The sequence below is a fragment of the Martes martes genome (genome assembly GCF_963455335.1).
Source record: "Martes martes genome assembly, chromosome: 1".
Taxonomy (NCBI): domain Eukaryota; kingdom Metazoa; phylum Chordata; class Mammalia; order Carnivora; family Mustelidae; genus Martes; species Martes martes.
Window position 1 is genome coordinate 213,385,968 of NC_137888.1, and position 23,184 is coordinate 213,409,151.

Genomic DNA, 23,184 nt, shown 5'->3' on the forward strand with positions numbered 1-23,184 from the left:
GAAAAGTGTCTCTTCATTTCCAAGAAAAGGGTTTTGTTGTTGTTGTTGTTGTTGTTACTGGTTTTACTTCTCTGGCTGTTCAGTTCCAGTTTTGTTGGATTAAAGTCTGAGCATGTGGTCTGAAAATCTCTCCTGGGAGGTCTGGTGGATGTTCCTAATGGCCATGTACATATAAAAATTGAGTGATTTTAAAATAAATTCACCATAAGTGTGTGAGAGAAGAACATGCATTCTATATTAATAACATACAACGTACTTTTCTTTTTAACTTTCTTTTTTTTTTTCTTTAAAGATTTTATTTATTCATTTGACAGACAGAGATCACAAGTAGGCAGAGAGGCAGGCAGAGAGGGAAGCAGGCTCCCTGCTGAGCAGAGAGCCCGATGTGGGGCTCGATCCCAGGACCCTGGGTCCATGACCTGAGCGGAAGGCAGAGGCTTTAACCCACTGAGCCACCCAGGCGCCCCTCTTTTTAACTTTCTATTTACGTTTTTCAACTTTGCTAAGGTAAAACTGATAAATAAATCGTAAGATCGTTAAGGTATATAATGTAATTATTTGGTATCTGTGCATTTTGTGAAAGGATCCCACCCCCCCAACACACCCATCACCTCACATATTTACCTTTGTTTGGGGGTAGTGGTGAGAATATTTAAGTTCTACTTTCTTAGCAAATTTCAATTATACCGTACAGTGGTACAAAATTCTAGATCTAGAATTAAAACTTTTTGAGCTACATACTCTGGAACCCTCCTGGGAGTGGAATCCTGCAGGACGTGACCTTCCAGGAATGGATTATTTCACTGGGCAACCTGAGTGTCCTCAAGGTTTGTCCACGTTGGGGCAGGTGTCAGGATGTCCTTCCTTTCTAAGGCTCAGTAATATCCATTGTGCGGATGGATGCCATTGTGTTGATGCAATCATCTGTCTGTGGACACAGGGCTGGCTTCCATGTTTTGGTGACTGTAAATCACGCTGCTGTGAACACTGGTGTGCAAGCATCTGTTTGAGTCCCTGCTTTCCCTTCTTTCCGGTGTAGACCCAGAAATGGGATTGCTGAATCATATAGTAATTTTAGGTTTAGTTTTTTGAGGAACTCACTACTTAGAAACTGTTTTCAATTATTCTGGTCTTACTGTCCTTGGAGGGAGGGAGTCTGGATGTTGGCCCCGGGTTCCCAGTTCCCGTTAAGGGAACCCCTTAGATAGCCTGGGCCACCCCTTTCCCACTCCGGTCTAGGTGACCGACCACATACCTGGAGGTGAAATTGGGGTCGGCTCTGCCCCAGTGGTGCTGCTGCTTCAGGGAAATGTTCTGTGGAATCAAGGGCAAACGGGCATTGCGACAGTAGGACAGCCTGGGGCCGCTCACAGTCAGGGCTCCGGGGAGGTCGAGGTAGGACGGGGCCCTGGGAGGTGGAGCCTGGAGAGCGTCCAGCCCTCTCCTGATTCTTTTTTTTTTTTTTAAGATTTTACTTATTTGACAGAGAGAAATCACAAGTAGGCAAAGAGGCAGGCAGAGAGAGAGGAAGGGAAGCAGGCTCCCTGCCGAGCAGAGAGCCCAATGCGGGGCTCGATCCCAGGACCCTGAGATCATGACCTGAGCCAAAGGCAGAGGCCCAACCCACTGAGCCACCCAGGTGCCCCAGCCCTCCCCTGATTCTAATTGTACCACCAGTGAAAGACTTCTAGAAGCTCATGGAAATGACCACCCCATGCCCCTGCATTTCCTTGCTGCCTTTGTCTGGAGGACATGTAGTGAGAGGTGACTGTCTCCCCTCTTCTTTTTTTTTTTTTTTTTTTTTAAAGGTTTTTTATTTATTTATTTGACAGACAGAGATTACAAGTAGGCAAGAGAGGCAGGCAGGGAGAGAGAGGAGGAAGCAGGCTCTCCGCGGAGCGGAAAGCCTGATGTGGGGCTCGATCCCAGGACCCTGGGATCATGACCTGAGCCGAAAGCAGAGGCTTTAACCCACTGAGCCACCCAGGCGCCCCTCCCCTCTTCTTTAGAAGGTGGCGAGGACTGGTCCAAAGGCTCTGTTATGGTGGACTGATGCCTTGCCCTTGACCCCTGGAAACCTCCCAACCCCACCCTAGGCTTCTGGCGTCAAGCACAAAGCCTGTAGTGCGACCAAGAGGCCTGGCTTGCCCCATGGATCCTCCAGACTCCTATTTGGCTAAGCCTCTCCTGGTCCCCCTAGGTCACCTCCATCCTCATGCCTCAGTTTACCCAACCACCCACATTTCCCCAGGGCTGTGTTAGGCTCCCTGCCATGGCCTCTGAGTTTATCCCCGTGACACCTTAAAGACCTCACTTGTCCTGGGAGACTGCTCCCTGCCTGGGGGAGGGGCCCGGCTGTGTCCTCTCCAGATTGTCCAGCACCTTACCCCACTGTGTGCGAGGAAGGAAAGGAGGGAGGAAGTTCAGGCCGAGGAGCGCCTTAAGGTGGCTGCCGTGGGCTGGGCGCCCACAAGGCTGTGCCCTTCCTCACGCGCACCTGGGGCTGGGGCTGGGGCGCAGCTCACCAGCCTGTGTTTGGTGTTCCCGTCGTAAGTGTAGCCGTCCTCATAGATGGTGGCCTGCAGGCCCAGGGAGTGGGGGTTGCTCACCATTGCCTGCCAGGGGCCGGGGAGGAGAAGCACACACAGATGTTCTGGGCTAGTAGGCACAAAGGGGTGCCACTGGGAGGGGGGCGGGTCTCATCCACATGTATCCTCGTGCACCTTCCCATTGAAAACCAAGCTTGCTCTGCAAAAACGGGTGCCCCTCTAATCCCCAAATGTGCCGCACCTCGACCACTCCCCAGCTTTGGCCTCTGAGCCCCGTGCTGCAGACAGCCCAGAGCTGCAGACCCCTGACCCCTCCCGGGTGCCTGGAGAGACCCAGAGGCCTGACCTGCACAGGAGGAGCTGGGAAGGGAGCCCAGATAAGAGCCGGAGCCAGCCTGGTGTCCCCTTCCAGGCGCTGGTCCCGGCTGGCTGGATGTCATCCCATGACCTTGCATTTATCGCCCCGCCCCCACCATTTTCAGATCCGTTACTTGTACCCGAGAGTCCAGGCTTGGACATTTGGGCTTCAGGTCTGGGGAGACTCACTGTCTCTCGAGCACCTCCCGCTGCCTGAGGGAAGGCATGAGTCAGGCTCCGGCCAGACTAAGAGGAAGAGGAGCTTATGGGAAGCGCCGGGCAGCCCCGGAGAAGGGTGGAGAACCAGGCGCACAGGTCCCGGGAGAGGAGGCCAGACAGGCAGAGGCTCGTTGAGGAGCAGGACAGGGCATGTCTACGAAGCGACCTGAGTGAGGTCTCCCCCTGGGGATCCCAGGGGACTCTGAGAGCCTGGGACCCTGGGGAGCACCCCGTCTCAGGAGCGCCCACCAAACGCCGAGGCGGCCTTACCAGAGGGATCAGGGACATGCCGGGCCGTGGGATCATCAGGGCCGTCAGCTCCAGTTTGCTGTTCATGTCAATGGTGTACATTTTGTTGTCAAATTCTCCTTCCAGAAGTTCCGCCTAGGCAGAAACGCCAAACACATCCATGAATTAAACCGAACTCTTGTTCCCAAAAGCAGAACGGGCAAGCAGGTGGGAGGCCTTCAGTGGTCTCCCCCAGGGATGGAACTTTCCAATCTGTCACTCATGCCAGTGTCTTCCCGGCTAGATCCTGCAGCCCCCGAAGACCCTCGAGGTCCACCCCATCACCCCACCACAGGGCCTCCTCTCTCCAGAAGTGCCCCCCCAACACCTGACTTTTACCACGATCGCTTTCTTGCTACATGTGCATCCCTAAGTGATGGGACTTAGTCCTGCCCATTTTCTTTCTTTCTTTTTTTTTTTTTAAAGATTTTATTTATTTGTTTGACAGACAGAGATCACTAGTAGGCAGAGAGGCAGGCAGAGAGAGAGGAGGAAGCAGGCTCCCCACTGAGAAGAGAGCCCGATGCTCGATGCTCGATCCCAGGACCCTGGGATCATGACCTGAGCTGAAGGCAGAGGCTTTAACCCACTGAGCCACCCAGGCGCCCCAGTCCTGCCCATTTTCAAACGTTGTTCTCTCTAAGGCTCCTTCAATCCCCAGGCCCCCCACCTCATCCCTTTCTTTCCGTCTCTATGCAGCTTAGAAACGCCCAGGAAGCTGGACCTGTAGATTCCCACGGTCTGGATTTTCCTGGCACAGGTAGGCGTGTTGCTTTGTGCTCAGAGTTTCTGGTAGATCGGCAGCTAGATCCGTTGGGCTTGGGTGGGATCGCGTTGGCAAGACTCAACGGATGGTTGATCCTCCATCAGCAGTGCCTGGGGCTGGCTGCCACCCTTTTTGATGTTGGGGTTGCCGCAAGACCACATTCTATCATTCTGTCTGCACACATTTGCCGGGGGAGTTTTGCAGACTCTCTCCCACTTCTACTTTCCGCCGACCCATTGGAACAGTTGGAAGGGAAAAATGGGATAAAGGCTTGCATCTTGCCTTTTATTTACCCCATGTTCAAGGAAACGGATTGGCTTCCTGCCGTCCTAGCCAGGCAGCCAGCCAATGAGATGCTTCTTGGAGAAGCGGCTGATTCCAGGTCTGGGGTGGAGAAACAGCCGAGAGAACCTGGGACTTCCTGCCCTCGCTGCGGGACTGTCGAAGTCCATCCTATTTCCCGGCTAATCTGGTGCCTGCCAGGCTTCTCCACTACCAAGTGGCTACTCCCCCTTTCCAGACTGTTGCCTGTGCGCACAGGACGGGGTGGTGGTTAAACGCCTCTAGGGGGGAGTGTATGCAAGCACCTTACTCAGAGTTCTTCTGTAGGGGGGAATGTGCCTCTGCTCCTTTATTTACTCAGTCACTTATTTATATCCCTGTGGACTCAAATTATCCAACTAATTGCCCCAGCTTTCTTTTTTAAAATTTAGTTTATTTATTTGATAGAGAGAAAGAGAGCATAAGCCGGCAAAGTAATAGGCAGAGGGAGAGGGAGAAGCAGGCTGCCCGCTGAGCAGGGAGCCCGATGCGGGGCTTGATCCCAGGACCCTGGGATCATGACCTGAGCTGAAGGTAGACGGTGAACCAACTGAGCCACCCAGGCGCCCCTGTCCCAGCTTTCATCCATGGGCTTTTTGCTGTTTGTTTTAGTCTTGGTTTTTGGTTTTTGTTTTTGTTTTTTTGTTCTTGTTGTTTTGTTTTGGAGTGGGTTGCACACCCAACGTGGGGCTCGAACTCACAACCTCAAGGTCAAGAGCTGCACGCTCTTCCAGCTGAGCCCGCCAGGCCTCCTCCATGGGTTTTCGTTATGCCATGTAGTTGCTGTTTGGGTGCTTTGTTCTTTTTGTTTTGTATTTTGTTGTCATTTTTGGTGGGGTTTGGGAAAACGTCTTGCTAGTGGCACAGCCACCTTTCTCAGAAGAGTCCAAGGGGCCAAGCGTTTGCACAAAGCCTACTACTGCTCGCTCTCTCTTTTTCTCCTCCATGTGTGCCTAAGACCAGCAATTTCCAGACATGGGATTTCAAGAGCCCACAAGAAAATCCCCATGGTTAGGGATGGATATTTTACAGTGGCAAGTCAAGAAAACAAGAAAAAAAAAAAAAACCACTCCCATCTATCAGCACCATCATTTCACAAAAGGCTATTTTACTAAATCGATACCCTCGGTGTGTGGCATAGACACTTCATTTTTTTCTCCGATCACTAAGTGCCTTGGATTCAAAGGCCATTTGGAGATGGACACCCTGAAACCTCTCTGTGACCCTTCGGCAGCCCTTCAGAAGGGGAGCGGCCTGGCAGACACAGGACACCGAGTCAGCTGGGTGCCAGGGAGCACAGCACTGACCTTATTTCTGATTCCGGGGATTTCAGAGCATTGAGAGATGGGATGAGGTTGCTGGACAGGGCAGACCCCGAGATGGCATTTCCTTGGGAATGTAAATGGGTGCTGGAAAACAATCCAGGGGTGCCTCAAAAAATTAAAAGTAGAGCTACCCTATGGCCCAGCAATCCCACTTCTGGGTGTGTATCTATAGGAAATGAAACGACTGTCTTAAAGAGGAATCTCCTCCCATATTTACTGCAGCTCCGTGTCAAGACATGAAATCAACCATGTCCATGAACGGATGAATGGATTAAAATTTGTGATATGGGGGTGCCTGGGTGGCTCAGTGGGTTAAAACCTCTGCCTTCAGGGCACCTGGGTGGCCCAGTGGGTTAAAGCCTCTGCCTTCAGCTCAGGTCATGATCCCAGGGTCCTGGAATCGAGTCCTGCATCGGCCTCTCTGCTCAAGGGGGAGCCTGCTTCCCCCTCTCTCTCTGCCTGACTCTCTGCCTACTTGTGATCTCTCCCTCTGTCAAATAAAGAAATAAAATCTTTTTTTTAAAGATTTTATTTCTTTATTTGACAGACAGAGATCACAAGTAGGCAGAGAGAGAGGAGGAAGCAGGTTCTCCGCTGAGCAGAGAGCCTGATGTGGGGCTCGATCCTGGGACCCTAGGATCATGACCTGAGCCGAAGGCAGAGGCTTTAACCTGCTGAGCCACCCAGGCGCCCCAGAAATAAAATCTTAAAAAAAACAACAACAAAAAAAAACCAAAAAACACCTCTGCCTTCAGCTCAGGTCATGATCCCAGGGTCCTGGAATCGAGCCCCACATCGGACTCTCTGCTCAAGGGGGAGCCTGCTCCACCCCCACCCCTCGCCTGCCTCTCTGCCTACTTGTGATCTCTGTCAAATAAATAAATAAAATTTTTTTAAAAAATTTGTGAAATGGAGACGTCTAGGTGGCTCCTTCCATTAAGCATTTGCCTTCAGCTCAGGTCATGATCTCAGGGTCCTGGAATCGAGCCCCACATCAGGCTCTCAACTTGGTGGGGACTCTGCTTCCTCCTCTCTCTCTCTCTCTCTCTGCCTGCCTCTCCACCTCCTTGTGATCTCTCTCTCCGTGTCAAATAAATAAATAAAATCTTTTAAAAAAGAAATGAAAAAGCCAAACTCATAGATGCTGAGAAAAGATTGGAGGTTGCCAGGGGTGGGGGGGCAGAGATGGGCAAAATGGGCGAAGTTGTTCAAAAAGCTACAAGGGTTCGGTTGGGAGATAAAGCGGTTGTGGGGATGTCACGCCCAGCGCGGCGACAGCAGGTAACAGCCTTGCACTGGGCGTGGGGAAGTGCCAAGAGAGGAGACCCTGAAAGTGCTCATCACCGGAAAAAAGCAACGTGTGATTCCGCCCTGGGGACAGTTTAAACATTCAAAGTGAAAGAAATGGTGTTCTCCTGCACTTCTGACCCATGGGATTTCCGGGGTCTGCGGGAGTGGATTCGGGAGGGGCCGCGAGATGCTACCGCGCCACTTCTGTCCCGGGGCTGGTCCCCTCCCCAGGGTATGCGCAGTCTCCATCCGCAGACGAGTCCTTGGCTCATCCTTGGGCCCAGGGCCTGGTGGACTGACGTTATTGCCATCCGAAGGTGTGGACTCTGATTGGCTCACCTCCAGCCCTGCGATTGGCGCAAGAGTGGGCCTGTCATCTCCCCTGAGCCAATGAGATGCGGGAGACACTCGGGGGGCGGGGATTTCTCATGGGCTCTGCCCAGCTCGGATGAGAGACCCTGTCTCTTGCCGGGGACACTGTGGGAGGCGGCCCGTCTGCACCCGCCAGCTCGATGGCGCGGTGTGAGGACCCAGGGCTTCCCAGCGGCGTCTAGACGGATCTTCAGGGTGAAGCGTGGAACACCCCCGCAGGCAGGGTGGACAGGTGGACAGGAGCTGCCTCCTTGCTGAAATCAAGACTCGCCCGAGGTCTTCTACCATCAGACCTCCCGGCTGCACCGGGCAACGGTTGCTTTTGCGGCGTAACCCCATTCGACTGGGACCGTTACTCGCAGAACGACGAGTCAGAACTGATGCCTCCATGTTTCACATAGTTCTGGAATTTCCCCCTGCTTTGAGCGAGGGTCAAGGCGGGCCCCGGGGCTGGGTGAAAGCCCCAAGCCCAATCGGATCTCCCTCTCCAGAGCTCTCCGGGTCAGATTCCGGAGAACACTGACCGTTCCTTTGCTGGAGGAGGAAGCAGTCCCCGCAGGCACACCATCTGCTTTATCCTCTTCCAAACCGTTGTTAGGGGTTGGCTGGCTTTCTTGTTCCAAAGAGTGTCCACTAAAGTGATGTATGTTTCTATCCAAAATAAGGGGCATGAAACCCACCACTGCCTTTGGGGGCAGTGGTGGCTGGCTGCCAGATTCAGTTGTTTAGGTGAAATTCAGGTCTAAGTGCCCGCCCCCTATTTCCCCCCAGCAATGCCCATCGAAGCTCTAGGGTGTGGTTACCTATGACAAATGCCCAGCTCTGGCTCTGTGAGGTTTGCCTTTTTTTTTTTTTTTTTTTTTTTTAGAAAGAGTGCCCCGAACATTGATCCAAACAGCGATGATCACATACTTTGCACACGTCAACTTGGAGTTGGGGATCCATGAGAATCGCCTGGATGTTCACGGAACACTTCTGGAAATCGAAAGCTGGAAACATCAAATCGGGGACTGGGGTCAGTATTTCCACTCTCCCCACATCCGTGAACATCAGGGCTGCATCCTGGGACCAGATGTTTTGGCCTGAAAACTAAGAGGAAAGCGATTTCAGGAATCAGGTCATTCTAAGTCGTTTTTGAGGACGCCCATTTTATGTTACGTTTCAGGTTTAAAGAAGGCAGACCAAACAAACAAACAGAGAAAGAAAATCATCGGCACACTTCGTGGAAATACCTGCTCTCCAGCTTCATTAATTCCTTGGTGATGAATAACGGAAACTCTGTCTTTCCTCATCGGAGAGGATAGGCAGGAACTGAGTCTAGACTTACGCACAGGTCCTAGACGGGACTGGAGAGTCAGGACGAAGGCTACGGACCCTCACCCAGAAAATGCCCTGGGCGTCGGAATGTCAGGGTAAAGGCTTCAAGGAGACGGCCCTATACTCCTTGTCCTATCCTATGCCAATGTCAGTCAGCCTTCTGGAACTACAGTGTTTGCAGCTCAAGCAGCCAAAGGACCAAAGTAGGGATCATCACACTTAAGGACTTGTCTGGCTCAGCTGCTGATGGGCTAAGAGGCCTGAGGAAAGAGGCAAACTTCAGTTTTTCCTCCCTTGTAAAAGTTGGATGCTCTGCTCTCCTTCCTGGGGCTTTGTGAGAATGAAATAGAAACAGATGGGCCTGACGTCTAAGGTAGTGTGAAATGACCCCTCCCTGCCACCACTTCCTACCTATCCATGCCTACCTATCCATGTTTTCCCGTCTGTCCAATGAGGACCATATAAGGCTCTACTTCTTTTCTTTCTGGCTTGTTTTTTAAAGTTTATTTATTTATTTTTAGCTCCCGCCCACCCCACCCCCCCCGCCGGGGTCTCAAACTCATGATCCTGAGATCAAGAGTCACAGGCTCTCCAACTGAGCCAGCCAGGCCCCCCTAAGATTCCACTTCTTAAGACGCTGGTTGGGATTGGGATGCCTGGGTGGCTCAGTTGGTTGGGCCTCTGCCTTCGGCTCAGGTCATGATCCTGGCATTTCGGGATCGGGTCCTGGCGTCAGGATCCTTGCTCTCTGGGGAACCTGCTTCTTCCTCTGCCTACACTTCCCCATGCTTGTGCACTCGCTCTCTCTCTCTGACAAACAAAATCTTAAAAAAAAAAAAAAAAAAGATGATGGTTGGGATTAAATGAGGTAGCAGAAGGAAAACGCTCAGACTAGCACCTGCCATATTCTCAGGGCTCAGTAGGTTTTAGCGGCTGCTGTTGTGATTTTCACAACCAGTAAAATCACTATTATTGTTAAATTTGTTCAATACTAATGTTAATTCAATATTGATTAAATTATTACTCTGTTATTGAAATACTATGATTGTTTCAATAACTAGAGTGATTTCTAGCTTTCAGAAAAAGGACAGAAGTTTGAGAAGGGCGCCTGGATGGCTCGGTCGGTTAACCATCTGACTCTTGATTTCGGCTCAGGTCATGATCCCAGGGTCCTGGGATCGAGCCCTGCATCGGGCTCTCTGCTCAGCGGGGAGCCTGCTTCTCCCTCTCCCACTCCCCCTGCTTGCGTTCCCTCTCTGTCTCTCTCTCTCTGTCAAATAAATAAATAAAATCTTTAAAAAATTTTTCTCTTCCCCTCTCTCTCTGCCCCTGGCCCCCACCACCTGCTTGCTCTCTCAAAAAGAAAAAAAAAAGGTTTGAGAATAATACCATTTCCTCACTGATGGGTAACAACACTACTTTGATTTTACCTACTTTGATCAGAGAACTTGACAGGATTCCCAGGCTGCCGTAATACAAATTGTTCTCCTGGGTTAAAACTGCCAGTTCATATTCATCTAGGAAAAACCAACAAGACGGAACAAAATTGAAATGAGGTTGTTTCAAAGGGCAAAAATATAAAAAATATAAGAAGTTTATTATAATTTTTTTTAAGAGACAGAATGAGTGGGGTGGGGGGCAGGGACAGAGAGAGAGAGAGGGAGAGAGAGAACCCCAAGCAGGCTCCACGCTCAGCACGGAGCCCGATGCAGGGCTCGATCTCATGACCCTGAGATCATGACCCGAGCCAAAATCAAGAGTCAGACGTTTAAGCAACTAAGCCACCCAGGTGCCTCAGGGGACTTCAACTGTACTTGGAATATTTTTTTTAAAAATCCTTTAAAGGACCATGCACTACTGGTTTAATTATAAGAGCATTTTATATCATGGATTTCTGTAACTCTAAGTTAACTTTAAACAGCTACAGGGACACAGACGGTAGGATGTTATGGGATTATCAGCAAGCAGGGGAGACACTGACTTAGCACCCAAGTGACCTCCCCAGTGTGTCCCACTCTCTGCCTCTAAGTGTGCAGCTCGGGAGCTGTGTGAGGAGACACACTAGTCAGGCGAAGCTCATCTTTGGGGATAGCAGCGGGACAACAATGGAGCAGCAAAGAAATCCTGAGATGCTATTTGCGATGGCTTGGAATGTGTCCCTTCCAAAAAAGGTATGTAGCAGCCCTAACTCCCAGGACCTCAGAAGGTGACTGTATTTGGAGATCAGGTCTTTACAGAGGTGATTAAGTTAAAATGAGGCCATCGGGGTGGGTCGGAATCCAGGAGGACTTGTGTCCTTGTAAAAAGAGGAGGAATTTGGACACAACCGCGCCCAGAGGGAGCGCAGCGTGGAGACACGGGGGTGGGGGTGGGGGGCGCAGCTTTCCACAAGCCAAGGAGACAGACCTGGGGCGGATCCTTCCCTGGAGCCTATGCCCAGTGCCCAGAACAGGTCCCTGCTGACACTTGATTTCAGAACCATCTGTCGTTCTAAGGTCCCCAGTGTGTGGGCATTGGCTGCTGCGGCCCCAGGAAGCCAACAGCCCATCCCCATTCTATCGCACGGTGCAAGAGGACAGAAGTTTATGCTGGGAATTGTTCTCGAATATGCGATAATCACGTCTGGGTTTGGGTTTAGGTTGGTCTGGTTCGGTTTTGGCTGGACTGGGTCTAGCGGGTCAGTGGTTAGTAAGCCCCGCAGAGGGCACTCCTAGAAAGCTACCCATAGGCAGGGCACGCACTGGCAGCAACGCTGTGGATGGTGATGTTGGCTTCAGAAATGGAGGAATACAAGGTGTTCGTTCCTTCTCGCACATGGACAGGGTAGACGAGCTGACCTGTGAGACGACAGAGCGGAGTCATGAGGAAACTGCCCCCCCCGCCCCCTGCTGAAATGCGGAGCGATCCCGCTGCCTGCCCAGTCCTTGGTGAGGGACTCAAAGGATACCGGGTGGGGGAAAGCACAGCACCGAGGCGCAGGGCTGTAGAGCCTCAAGCAGAAGGCGCTTGGCTTCGAGAAAACCAACCCCGTGCGCCCCCATGGGACAGGAACGCGGCACATCGGCTGCAGAGCTCACGAGAAAGGCTGTCTCACTGCGGGAGGCGTGGACGTCATGGAATGCCTTTCACTGTATGGGTAACATATGTAAGGAAGCAGAGCTTCTCGAACGAGCTCTCCAAATGGACAGGCCAGCCCTGAGCCCTTCTCTTGCTCGGGGGTAGGGGGGTGGGAGAGGGCGGGGGAGTGTGGGGGGACTGATGGTGTTCAGGAAGCCTGGCTGGTGCTCAGGGTGGGTGGTCTTGCAGACACACCTGTGCCCAGGGGTCCCCGACAGTACCCCTTTCCTCCTGGAAAGGGGAGGGGGGGCTGCCTGCTGCTTTTTGTCTCGTGCTTGCTGGTGGGCATTGCTGGGATTCCTCAGCTAGGCCAGCGGGAGGAGCTGTGCGGTTTCCAAGTTCACTCTGGCCAGGGGAAGTGCGAGCGGGCAGCCCGGAGCCACGTCCCGCAGTCGCTGACCTTGGTGCCAAAACAAGGCTTGTGGCCCTTGGAGGGAAGACGTGGGCTCTGTCCTAGGTGACTGGTGGACGACTTTCAGCCCCTGCCCATGTGGCCCTAAGGACTCCAGGGGGCAGGAAACCAGGGCGGGGTGTGGGCGGGGCGGGGGCGGGGGAGATATGGACACAGCCAGGACTGCCATCCAGAACGCCAGGGTCTACTGGAGGTAGGAGAGAGAAAAACCAGAGGGACACCCAGAGCCTGGGCCTGGCTCACCTGAGTTTCTGGAAACCAACAGGCTCTTCTCAAACCAGAAGATTAGAATGCCTTTCTGGCCAGGGGTGATGAGGATGCCCAGGGTCCCATTGTAGTCGAAGGGCAGCCCAAAACTGCTGTTCAGGGGGTGTTCTGAGTAACCGAACCTAGCCTGAGAGGAAAGACCACGGAATCTGGGAGAAGGCATCACGGGCTCAGCGGTAGGGGGTCCACGAGTTTGCGGCTTTGCTGCGGAGACTTCCTTCAGACCTTTTTATCTGGGCTGGTGGGTCTCAGCCTGGGGCGGCCCTGCCCCCAGGAGACACTGGACGATGTCCCGGGGAGGGGGGCAATAGGAGGGGATGTCAGGACTGGGGGTGCTCCCTGGATGGCGTGGGGGGGCTTCTCCACGCCCCACAGTGCGTGGGATGGCCCCCAGACACAGAACTCGTCCTCTAGCAATGCACACAGTGGGAGGCTGAGAAGCCCTGCCCTCTCCTTCTGGGCTGCCAGACACACAGTGCTCAGGGCAGGGTGGATGGCGCTGGACCCCCGATGCGGCCACCTCCCGGACACCGCGGTGGGGAAAGGGGGGTAGTTAATTAGGGGGTGTAGTTAGGGAGCACCTCAACGGACCTAGGCTAGGAATGCAAACGTGCAGGGAGCCTGCAGCGCATTTGCTCCACCCCCCGTCCCAGATGTGGACACGCCAGCCAAAGCCCGCAGTGCGTCTGCCCACCCTCCCAGTGTGGACACTAGCCAGTGTGGACACTAGCCAACCAAAGCCTGTGGGATTGCGGGTGGGCAGCCTGAGAAATCGTGCACAGGTAGTAACCTTGGACTCTGCCGGGCACTTGATGCTAATGAGAGCACTCTGGGCGGGGACTATGCTAATGAAACACTCTGGGCGGGGATGGGACCCAGCACGTGGTCAGAGAGTGGGGGCGTCCACCACGGAGGTCAGCCCAACCTCCCGAAGCTTCCTGACAGCGGGGCTCCCCTGAGCCCCCAGAGGGGCACATCCCACCTCCGCAAGGTGCAATACTGTACTTGACCTTTTTCTGCCTTAATATTTTTTTCTTCAAATGCAGTTTACATGGACCGACTCCTCTACTTAACTTAGTCTTATTCTAGATAATGATACCCGTGAGGTCACAGGTGTCATGTACTGAACTTCCGGATACCCGTGAAAATAATCATTAACAAAGAGTTCAGCGTGAAGCATTTAACACAGTCTTGTGCATTGTCAGCGAAAGTACACTGCACTTTGCGTCTCATCCTTAGTGTTCAGCACAGTGCTTAGCCCCTCTAGACACTACTTAAATGCTGCCAAGTGCATGACTGAATGAGCGGATGAAACGGGAAGGAGGGTGGTAGTTTGTGAGTGGGAAGATAGGTGCATGGATGAATAGGTAGGTGACTAGATGGGTGAATGGCTGAGTAGGTAGGTGCACGGGTGGGTGGGTGAATGGATGGATAAGTAGGTAAATGGATGGAGGGAAGGTCAAGGGAGGGATGGATGGACAGATGGATAAGTAGGTCAGATAGGTGGGTGGGTGGGTGGGTGCTGGGTGGGTGGATGGATGAATGGATGGATGGTTGGTTGGATGGATGGATGGATGGATGGGTGGGTGGATGGTTGGTTGGATGGATGGGTGGATAGTTGGTTGGATGGATGGGTGGGTGGATGGTTGGTTGGATGGGTGGGTGGATGGATGGTTGGTTGGATGGATGGGTGGGTGGATGGTTGGTTGGATGGGTGGATGGATGGATGGGTGGATGGTTGGTTGGATGGATGGATGGATGGATGGTTGCTTGGATGGATGGATGGGTGTATGGTTGGTTGGATGGATGGATGGGTGTATGGTTGGTTGGATGGATGGATGGATGGTTGGTTGGATGGATGGATGGGTAGATGGTTGGTTGGATGGATGGATGGATGGATGGATGGTTGGTTGGATGGATGGATGGATGGATGGTTGGTTGGATGGATGGGTGGATGGTTGGTTGGTTAGGTAGATGGATACATGGAGGGGCCGGTTGAATGAAAAGCTAGATGGATTTCAGATATGAAAATCCAAGCATGTCAGTCTTAACAAAAACTTGGCTGGGGGCAAAGGTCCCTTAAGTCTTTCTTCCCAGTCCAAAGTTACTCACCTTCCCTTGATCAATGAGAAGCAGCCCAACCTGTGACAAGGAGTGAAAGTAGAAGGTCCCACCCAAAGACCCGACTAGTTCTGCCTATAAAACAAACACACAAAAAATCACACATGAATAAATCATTAATGCATTTGATTTTCACTCCAGATTACCTCATAAGCTAAAATGAAGCAAAGTGTTTTTTGTTATGATCTATTTCCCCTTTATGGAAATGTAGCATGTAGGACAGAATCTTGAATGAAGATAGCTTTTTTGGGGGGTGTTGGAGGAAGTGGGGTGGACCCCGACTGTTAGATGGTTGTCTAAATCCTTTACTCCTGCTTCGGTTCCTCACACCTGATTTTGAATTTGTCAGCAAGGCATCCAGAAGCCAAGTGGGAGCATAAGACCAAGGGCTCTGTCCTCGGGACAGTGGGACAGCCCAGCTAACTGCCTCCAGAAATCTTTCAGGTAAGAGAGAGAAAGACTACTATTTTATTTAAGCCTCTTAGGTTATCATGGGGAGTTTTCTATTATAAACAGCACCATGGACTGAATTGTGTCTCCCCCAATTGTGTATGTGGGGGGACACACAAACATTCAAACTAGCATCACCAATGGGACAGTCCTTAGAGGTGGGGTCTTTGGGAGCTAAGAGGGTTTAGATGAGACCATGAGAGTGGGCCCCAAGGATGGGGTTAGTGTCTTTATAAGAAGAGACACCAGGGGCGCCTGTGTGGCTCAGTGGGTTGAAGCCTCTGCCTTCGGCTCAGGTCGTGATCCCAGGGTCCTGGGATCGAGCCCCGCATCGGGCTCTCTGCTCAGCGAGGAGCCTGCTTCCCCCACCTCTCTCTGCCTGCCTCTCTGCCTACTTGTGATCTCTCTCTGTCAAACAAATAAATAAAATATTAAAAAAAAAAAAAAAGAAGAGACACCAGAGCGCCTGGGCAAGAATTCCTATTGGAAGGGGAGCCTGGGTGCTCAGTCAGTTAAGAATCTGCCTTGGGTTCAGGTCATGATCGCAGGGTCCTACTCTGTGGGGAGTCTGCTTCTCCCTCTCCCTATGCTCCGCTCCCACTCATGCTATCTGTCTCTCTCCCTCAAATAAATAAATAAAATCTTTAAAAAAGAGAGAGAGAGAGACACCAAGCATTCTCTCTTCTTCATGTGAGGACACAGTATGGAGACAGCCATCTGTGAGTCAGGAAGAGAGCCCTCACCAGGAGCTCAATCAGCCATCATCTTGATCTTGGATTTTCCATCCTCCAGAACTGTGAAAAATAAATGTCTGCTGTTTAAGTCACCTAGTCTGTGGTGTCTATTATGGTGGCTCGAGGTGACCCAAGACATACAGTCAACCCATCCCAACTGGAACAGGTTGCTGGACTTCCCAGCCCATCACTTCCCCACCAGACACCCCAACTCCTTCCCTGCTGGCAGAACTCCAAGGAGATGAATCAGGAACGTCAGCCTTCTGGCCTTGAAAACAACAGTAACCACCCCCCCACACACACACACATGCACACACACATGCACAGAGGAGAAAGACTATTGTATTAGTAATTGGTGTTTGAGTGAGGGGGCATCAAAGAGAAGAGTAAACTTCACACCGAAGGGAGGAGTGCATTTGCAGTTGTACTTAGGACGGTTGTATTGTGTTGGGTGGAATGATGACCTCGTTCGTGTCTTTATTTGGAGATTAAGGGTGGTTGAAGGAGATGCATATAGGCGCCAGGCTGACAAGAGGTGGACTTGTGTTGGTTCATTTTATGTGTCAGCCGGACTGAGCTAAGGTATGCCCAGGTAGGTGGTAAAACATTCTTTCTGGGTGTGTCTGTGAGGGTGATCCTGGAAGAGATTTGCATTTAATTTAGTAGACCCAATGAAGATCACTCTCACCTATGTGGGCGGGCATCACCCAGTCTGTTGGGGGCCCTCATAGAACAAACAGGAGGAGGAAAGGTGAATTTGATCTCTCTTCTCGAGCTGGGGTGTCCTGTCCATCTTCTGCCCTCAAACATCAGAGTTTCTGGCTCGTGGGCCTTCGGATGCTGGGACTTCTACCAGCGGTTCCCAGGTCCTCAGGCCTTTGTCTTTAGACTGAACTATGCTACCAGGCTTCCTGGCTCCCCAGCTCACAGATGGCAGATTGTGGGGCTTCTCTGCCCCCTTAAGCATGTGAGCTGATTCTTACTATCTGTCTATTTACCTACCTACCTACATCAGTTTTTTAGTGATGATCAATTCCAACTGAGCACAGATGTTAAGTCCTTCAAGGCCTAATTTTGAATGCAAACATGGGGTCAGTTAGGTTTTAGGCTCCCTTGGGCTTCCTGGGCAGGGTAGAGAAACCGCATTCAAGACACGGTCAGAGCTGGAGAGCAGAGCAGACTCCCTGCCTTGCTTTGCACATACTTCCAAATGTTTGGGGGCAAAGCCACTCTCTGCGTTAGAATAAAGCAACCTCATGCCCTTAGCTACCAAGTATCCTGTCCACTTGAGCTGTTCAGATCCCAGCTCTGCCAGGCTGTATGGTAAAGGCCCCGCACCACTCTGTGCCTTCACCTCTGTATCCATGTCCTGGGGCTGCCCTGTGCTTGATGGCTTCAGGCGACAAAAATGTACTGTCACATTGGTGGAAGCCGGAGGTCTGAAATCAAGGTGTCGGCAGTACTGGTTCCTCTGAGGAAGAAACCTCACCATCCTTCTCTTCCAGTGTCTGGTGGTTGCCAGGAGTCCTCGGCATCTCCTGGCTTGCAGGTGTGGCCCTGCAATGTCTCCTGCCGCATCACAAGTTCTTCTCTGTGCGCATCTCTCCACGTCCTCTCTTCTTAGAAGGACACCAGTCATTGAGGTGTTGAGGCCCCACCCCTGATCCAGAATGAGGCCCCACCCCTGATCCAGAATGATCTCAACTTATATCATTAAATCTGCAAAGACCCAATTTCCAAGTAGGGTTATGTTCTGTGGTTCTGGATGAATATACTTTGGGGAGGGTGGGAACTGAGCCAGGACCGTTCTGTCCTCTGTATAATTGGGATGTTGATGGTACCCAATGGTTCTGAGTTTTGGGTGGACCTGGGGAAAAGTGCAGACTTTACTGTGTCCCCAGCTTTGTTTACGTGAGTATTCCTGAAACCATCCAATGCCCTAACACCTTTTGAAACCCTTCCTAACTTCCTACTCTCCCTAGCCAGCTCCTTTGACCTGAAATTTTCCCTACTCTCTAAGCCCATCAGACTCTTCAAAAGAGAAAAGCTCTTGCTCACCCAGGGATTGCTAATGACTCCTACAATGCAGGACATAAAGATATATTTATTATTTTGCTTTTCAATTTTTTACCAAATTGATCATACCTGTCTTTCATAGGCAAACTTCTGAAATTTATATCCCCGGGTGTTTGAGAAATATACAGTGGTCTGAGATATCTGATCTCCGTACAAATAAGCAAAAACTGAATTACTCATATCCTGGAAGAAAACACATTCAAAAGGAGATAGAGGGTTAGAGTTGTTGGAGAAATGTTCTTTAAGGGCACAAGCTTGCAACTGGTAGAGAAATAAGTTTGAGAGATCTAATACACAGCATAGTGATTACAGACAACAATACTGTATTATACATTTCAAAGTTGCTAAGAGACTAGATCTGAATTGTTCTCACACAAAAAGGAAACAACGATCACGTGATGGCGGTATTAGTTAATGCTATGGTGGTCAATCATATTGTAACATATAAATGTACCAAGTCAACACATTGTACACCTTAAATGTATACATTGTTGTATCTCAATTATATTTCAGTTAAAAAAAAAAGGAGATAGATGCCCATGATCATGCTCCTGGGCGTTTATCCCAGAGATGAAAACTTACGTGCAGACACAAATGAATGTTCATTGCAGCTTTACTCATAATAACCAAAAAGTGGAAACAACCAGATACACTCCATGGAGTACTACTTGACAACAAAGGGGAATGGATTAGATACACGCAATGAGTGGGAGGAGTCTCCAACCAGTGGGCGGAGTCTCCAGTGTGGACAAAAGCTAATTCCCCAGAGTTAAATGTTGTAGGATCCCTGGTAGAGGATATTCTTGAAATGATGAGATTATAGAGATGGAGAACAGGTTAGTGTTTGCCAGGGGTTAGGGACCGTGGGGCAGGGATGTAGGGAGAGCTTTGGGCTGATGGAAGAGTCTAGTATTTCGCGGGATGTAGTCTTTCTGTGACTTCACACATAGATAAATGGCACAGAATTAGACGCACACAGTTATTTCCATATCAGCTTCCTGGTTGTAGTTTTTTACTACAGTTACATAAGGTGGAACCATCGGTGGGACCATTGGTGAAGGGGGCGTGGGACTTCCTGCAGGGTCTATAATCATTTCAAAATAACAAGTGTAAAAAAGGAAGGTAGGCGGGTATATTCCTAGGGTGTCAGCCAGGTGATCCCGTATCTCAGGTCCTCTCTGAACCCTGGGGCAGGGACCCTGCCCATGTCCATCATGGAACCTGATGCCCCAGCTGTCACGTCCCTATTTTCATTCATAATTATTTTTGTTCAAAATAGAGCAAAAAAAGGAATGGCAGGCTCCACACCATAGACTCACCACACAAAAGGGATGTCCGCTGTAACAACAGTTGTCACCAGAAACATGTGAAACAGGGCGTTCTATACCTAAAAGGACAAGATCATTTTTAAAACCATGAGCTTCTGGGGTGCCTGGCTGGCTCAGTTGGCGGAGCATCTGACTCTTGATCGCAGGGTTGTGATCTCAGGGTTGTGAGTTCGAGCCCCATGTTGGGTGTGGAGCCTACTCTTTAAAAATAAATAAATAAATACATCAACCACGACCTCCATACATTTCAGAGAAAAGGGTAGAGCAGGGGTTCTCAACCTTGACCCTACTGACATTTGGAGCCAGATGGTTCTCAGTTGTGGGGCTGTCCTGTGTGCACGGTACTCCGTTCTGTAGCACCTTTGTCTCTGCTGACTTGATGCCAGTATGGCACCCTCCCCCAGTCTTAACAACTAAAACTATCTCTAAACACTGCCAAGAGGGGCACACCTGTCGCATCTGAGAGCCACTGGTGTCACAGGCACACTTAGGACCCTGCCAAAGTGGCGGGAAGGGCTCCTTTCTCTTAGGGAGATTCTATTGTAAAAGCAGAAATTTCAGCTCCAAAGAAAATATGCATGTGGCCAACAAGACAGAGAAAGGTGCTCTTGGCATCACCGATCATCAGGGAAATGCAAAGCAAAACCCCAGTGAGATGGCACTCACACGTATTGGGATTATTATCAACGGTTATGGGTTATGATCAAATGGGTTATTATCAAAGAATCAGAAATCAAGTGTTGGCGAGGATGGGGAGCAATTAGGAGCCTCGTGCCCTGTTGGTGGGAACGTAAATGGGTGCATGTGGTGTGGGAGACAGGATGATAGCTCCTCAAGAAATTGAAAATAGAAATCTGGCAATCCCACTTCTGGGTAGACCTACCACTCAAAAGAACCGAAAGCAGAGACTAAAGGAGATACTTGCATGCCCATATCCATGGCGGGCTGATTCACAGTAACTAAAACATGGGAGCAACCCGGGTGTCTGTTGACAGATAATGAATGGATGAGCAAAAACGTCATGCAGACACACAGTGGAATATTATTTGGCCTTAAAAAGGAAGGACATACTGATACCTCCTGCAGCATGGATGGACCTTGAGGACATTGTGCTCGGTGAGAGGAGCCAGACACAAGGACACACCCTGCATGAGTCTACTTGTATGAGCCCCATCCATAGAGACAGAAGGTAGATGGTGGGAGCTAGGGTGGGTTCAGGGGGTGGGGAGTCAGCCCTTTGGATGCTGTTGAAGAAAGTGATGGAGAGAAGAGGAAGAAGAGAGGCTGGGCGGACTGGTGTTACGAGGAGCCCTTACGGTCCCTCAGTACATTAAAACATGGAGTTTCCAGATGACCCAGCACTTCTACTCCTAGGTTAGGTTACTCCAGGGAACTGGAAACTTACATCCACGTACAGACTCATACAGGAATAGGCATAGACGCTGTATCGCACAATGGCTCAAAGGATGAAACAAGCCAAGTGTCCAGCAGCTAATGGATGCACAGAAGTGGTTCATCCACACCGTGGAATATTATTCAGCCTTAAAAAGGAGCAAGCCGCTGACACACGCTAAAACGGGGAGGAAGCTCGAAAACACAACACTCGGTGAGAGAAGCCAGACACAACAAAGCCACAAAGTGTGCAAGTCCACGCGTGTGAAATGTGCTGAACAGGCACGTCCACGGAGACAGAAAGTGGGTGTGTGGTTGTCAGGGGCTGGGGAGGGGTGGGGAGGGACTGCTGATGGGGAAGGTCTTTCTCCTCGGGGTGATGGAATGTTCCAAAACTAGGTAGCAGAGATGGTGGCACAACATTGGGACTATGCTAAATGCCACTGAATTGTACACTTTAAAATGGTTAAAATGGTCAGTTTTATGTGGCTTTTATGCTCCCTTCCCTCCCGCAAATGAGAAAGGCATGAAATGTGAGAGAGAAAAGAAGGGACGCAGGAGGGGGATAGAGGGGGCTGGCGGGGCAGCAAAGCGAGAGCCAGCTCAGGGGTGAATGTCGGAGGCAGGGAGGTGGGGGGAAGCAGGGAGGGCTGCGCAGCTGTTTGGCTCCAGGCACTAAGTTCTGCAAGGAATGGACGGACTCGTGTTTCAGAAGCAGCTGGGTGTTTGGTTTGGATGTGACAGTTGATGACGTGGCCCCCAGACTGGTCAGAGCAGGTTTCTGGGGCTTGTTTCTACAGCCCCTGACGGAGGCCCGGGGTCCCTGCTCCCCCCGGGTAAGATACATTCTGCACCCACCCAGCCGCCGCGCATCTTTCACTCAGAATCTCCAGGTCACCTTGTTGCTGAGGGTCAAATCCCAGCACCGTAATGAGAAGTCAGACAGGGGCCAAACCAATGTGTGGCTCTTCTGCTCTGCTTCTCTGTCCCTCCGAGGGGGCTGTCAGCCCCTCTCCAGTCAGGGCTCAGCAAGCACCTGGCGGACACTGCACTGGCTGGACAGTGGGGTCCACAGTCTTTCACCAAAACGAATATAAGTGAAGCAAAAGAATAACACATTGCAAGATAGTGATCTACCAACCCTTGTGGCTCTCGACTGAGGGTATTTTGACTCCCGGGGGACACTGGGTGACGTCTGGGGACGTCTGTGGTGTCAGGACGTGGCGGGGGGAGGCGCACTCCTGGCAGGGGGTGGATGGGGCCAGAGATGCTGCCCCACATCCCCACAGTGCCCAGGGTGGCCCCCCCACAGAGAACGACCTGGACCTAAATGTCAGCAGTGCTGGGGTTGAGAAACCTTGAACTGACTTCTTTCCTTTCCTCTCCTTGTTAAAAAAAAAATTTTTTTTTTAAAGATTTATTTAAGAGAGAGAGAGAGAGAGAGCAGGAGGGTGGGGAGGAACAGAGGGAGAGGGAGAAGCAGACTCCGTGTTGAGTGTGGAACCCGGGGTCCCCGCTCCATACGCCGGGCCCGATCTCTTGACCCTGACATGGTGACCAGAGCCAAAATCAAAAGTCAGACGCCCAACCATCTGAGCCACCCAGGCACCCCAAAGTGACCCCTTCCTCATCACAACGGGTACCCAACCCTCCCTCTTCTCTACAGAATGGCATCTCCCTTCTCGTCCTTCTCGACCTTCTGTCCTGTTCCCTGTCCCTAATGGGCAGCAGGTGGGACTGAATATTCCCATCGCCCAGCCTTGTCACCGAGCATGTATGGGTCATTCTTGGCCCTCCTCAATCCTCCCTGACATCCACCCTAACACAATTCCCGCTGAAGTCCCTCATTTACTCCAATCATGTTGGAGCAGGCGTTTGTGGTGTGTAACTACAATCCCCAATGGGAACATGAGGTTCCCACCGTACAAACAATTTTCATTTGAATTTTAAAGGACAAGGTAGTGTCTAGGGGCTGATATCCAAGGAACAGCTTTGTTTCTATTTCCAAAATAAACAAACCTGTTCTTGGATGTTGGCAGATTGCAAACAAAATAAGAAAAAATACAAAACATATATACCTCGAGATATGTTCCAGGAATTGGCTTCATAGTCATAAATATAGACTTTTTGATTCACTACTAAGAGCAATACTGAGTCAGCGATATGTGCTGATGTTAATTCTGGTGTGCCAACCTGAAAATAATGACACAGGATATCAGGAAGTGCATCCTTTCTGACGGGTTGGAAACTAAGACGTCTAGATGCACATTTAAGAAACATGTATGCCAGCAAGAGTTGTTTGGTTCCTAGGTGTTGGGAACTGAATATTCTGGGCTCACCTGGGACCGAAACTGGGAGCTCAGAATTGGTGTTTGGTGCCCTCGGATACCTCCTTCTTCCTTATCAAAACTTTCTCTGAGGATAAAGCTTAAAGTGTAAATTATAAATGATGAACATAAATGATAAATGTGTTGCTTATAAGA

General features: G+C 50.8%; 1 protein-coding gene across 1 annotated transcript in view; it reads right to left on the reverse strand.

Moving 5' to 3' along the window:
- The window catches only part of CATSPERD (cation channel sperm associated auxiliary subunit delta), a gene marked incomplete at both ends in the record, with an annotated part of 48,464 nt that overhangs the window by 15,818 nt on the left and 9,462 nt on the right, over window positions 1-23,184 (reverse strand). Inside the window, 11 exons of the mRNA XM_080822367.1 lie at window positions 1,256-1,314; window positions 2,526-2,615; window positions 3,396-3,509; window positions 8,400-8,576; window positions 10,239-10,321; window positions 11,546-11,641; window positions 12,577-12,727; window positions 14,713-14,796; window positions 18,051-18,164; window positions 19,301-19,368; window positions 22,780-22,894. Of these exons, the coding sequence (XP_080678493.1) occupies window positions 1,256-1,314; window positions 2,526-2,615; window positions 3,396-3,509; window positions 8,400-8,576; window positions 10,239-10,321; window positions 11,546-11,641; window positions 12,577-12,727; window positions 14,713-14,796; window positions 18,051-18,164; window positions 19,301-19,368; window positions 22,780-22,894 (1,151 nt within the window). The remainder of the gene's footprint in view (window positions 1-1,255; window positions 1,315-2,525; window positions 2,616-3,395; window positions 3,510-8,399; window positions 8,577-10,238; window positions 10,322-11,545; window positions 11,642-12,576; window positions 12,728-14,712; window positions 14,797-18,050; window positions 18,165-19,300; window positions 19,369-22,779; window positions 22,895-23,184) is intronic.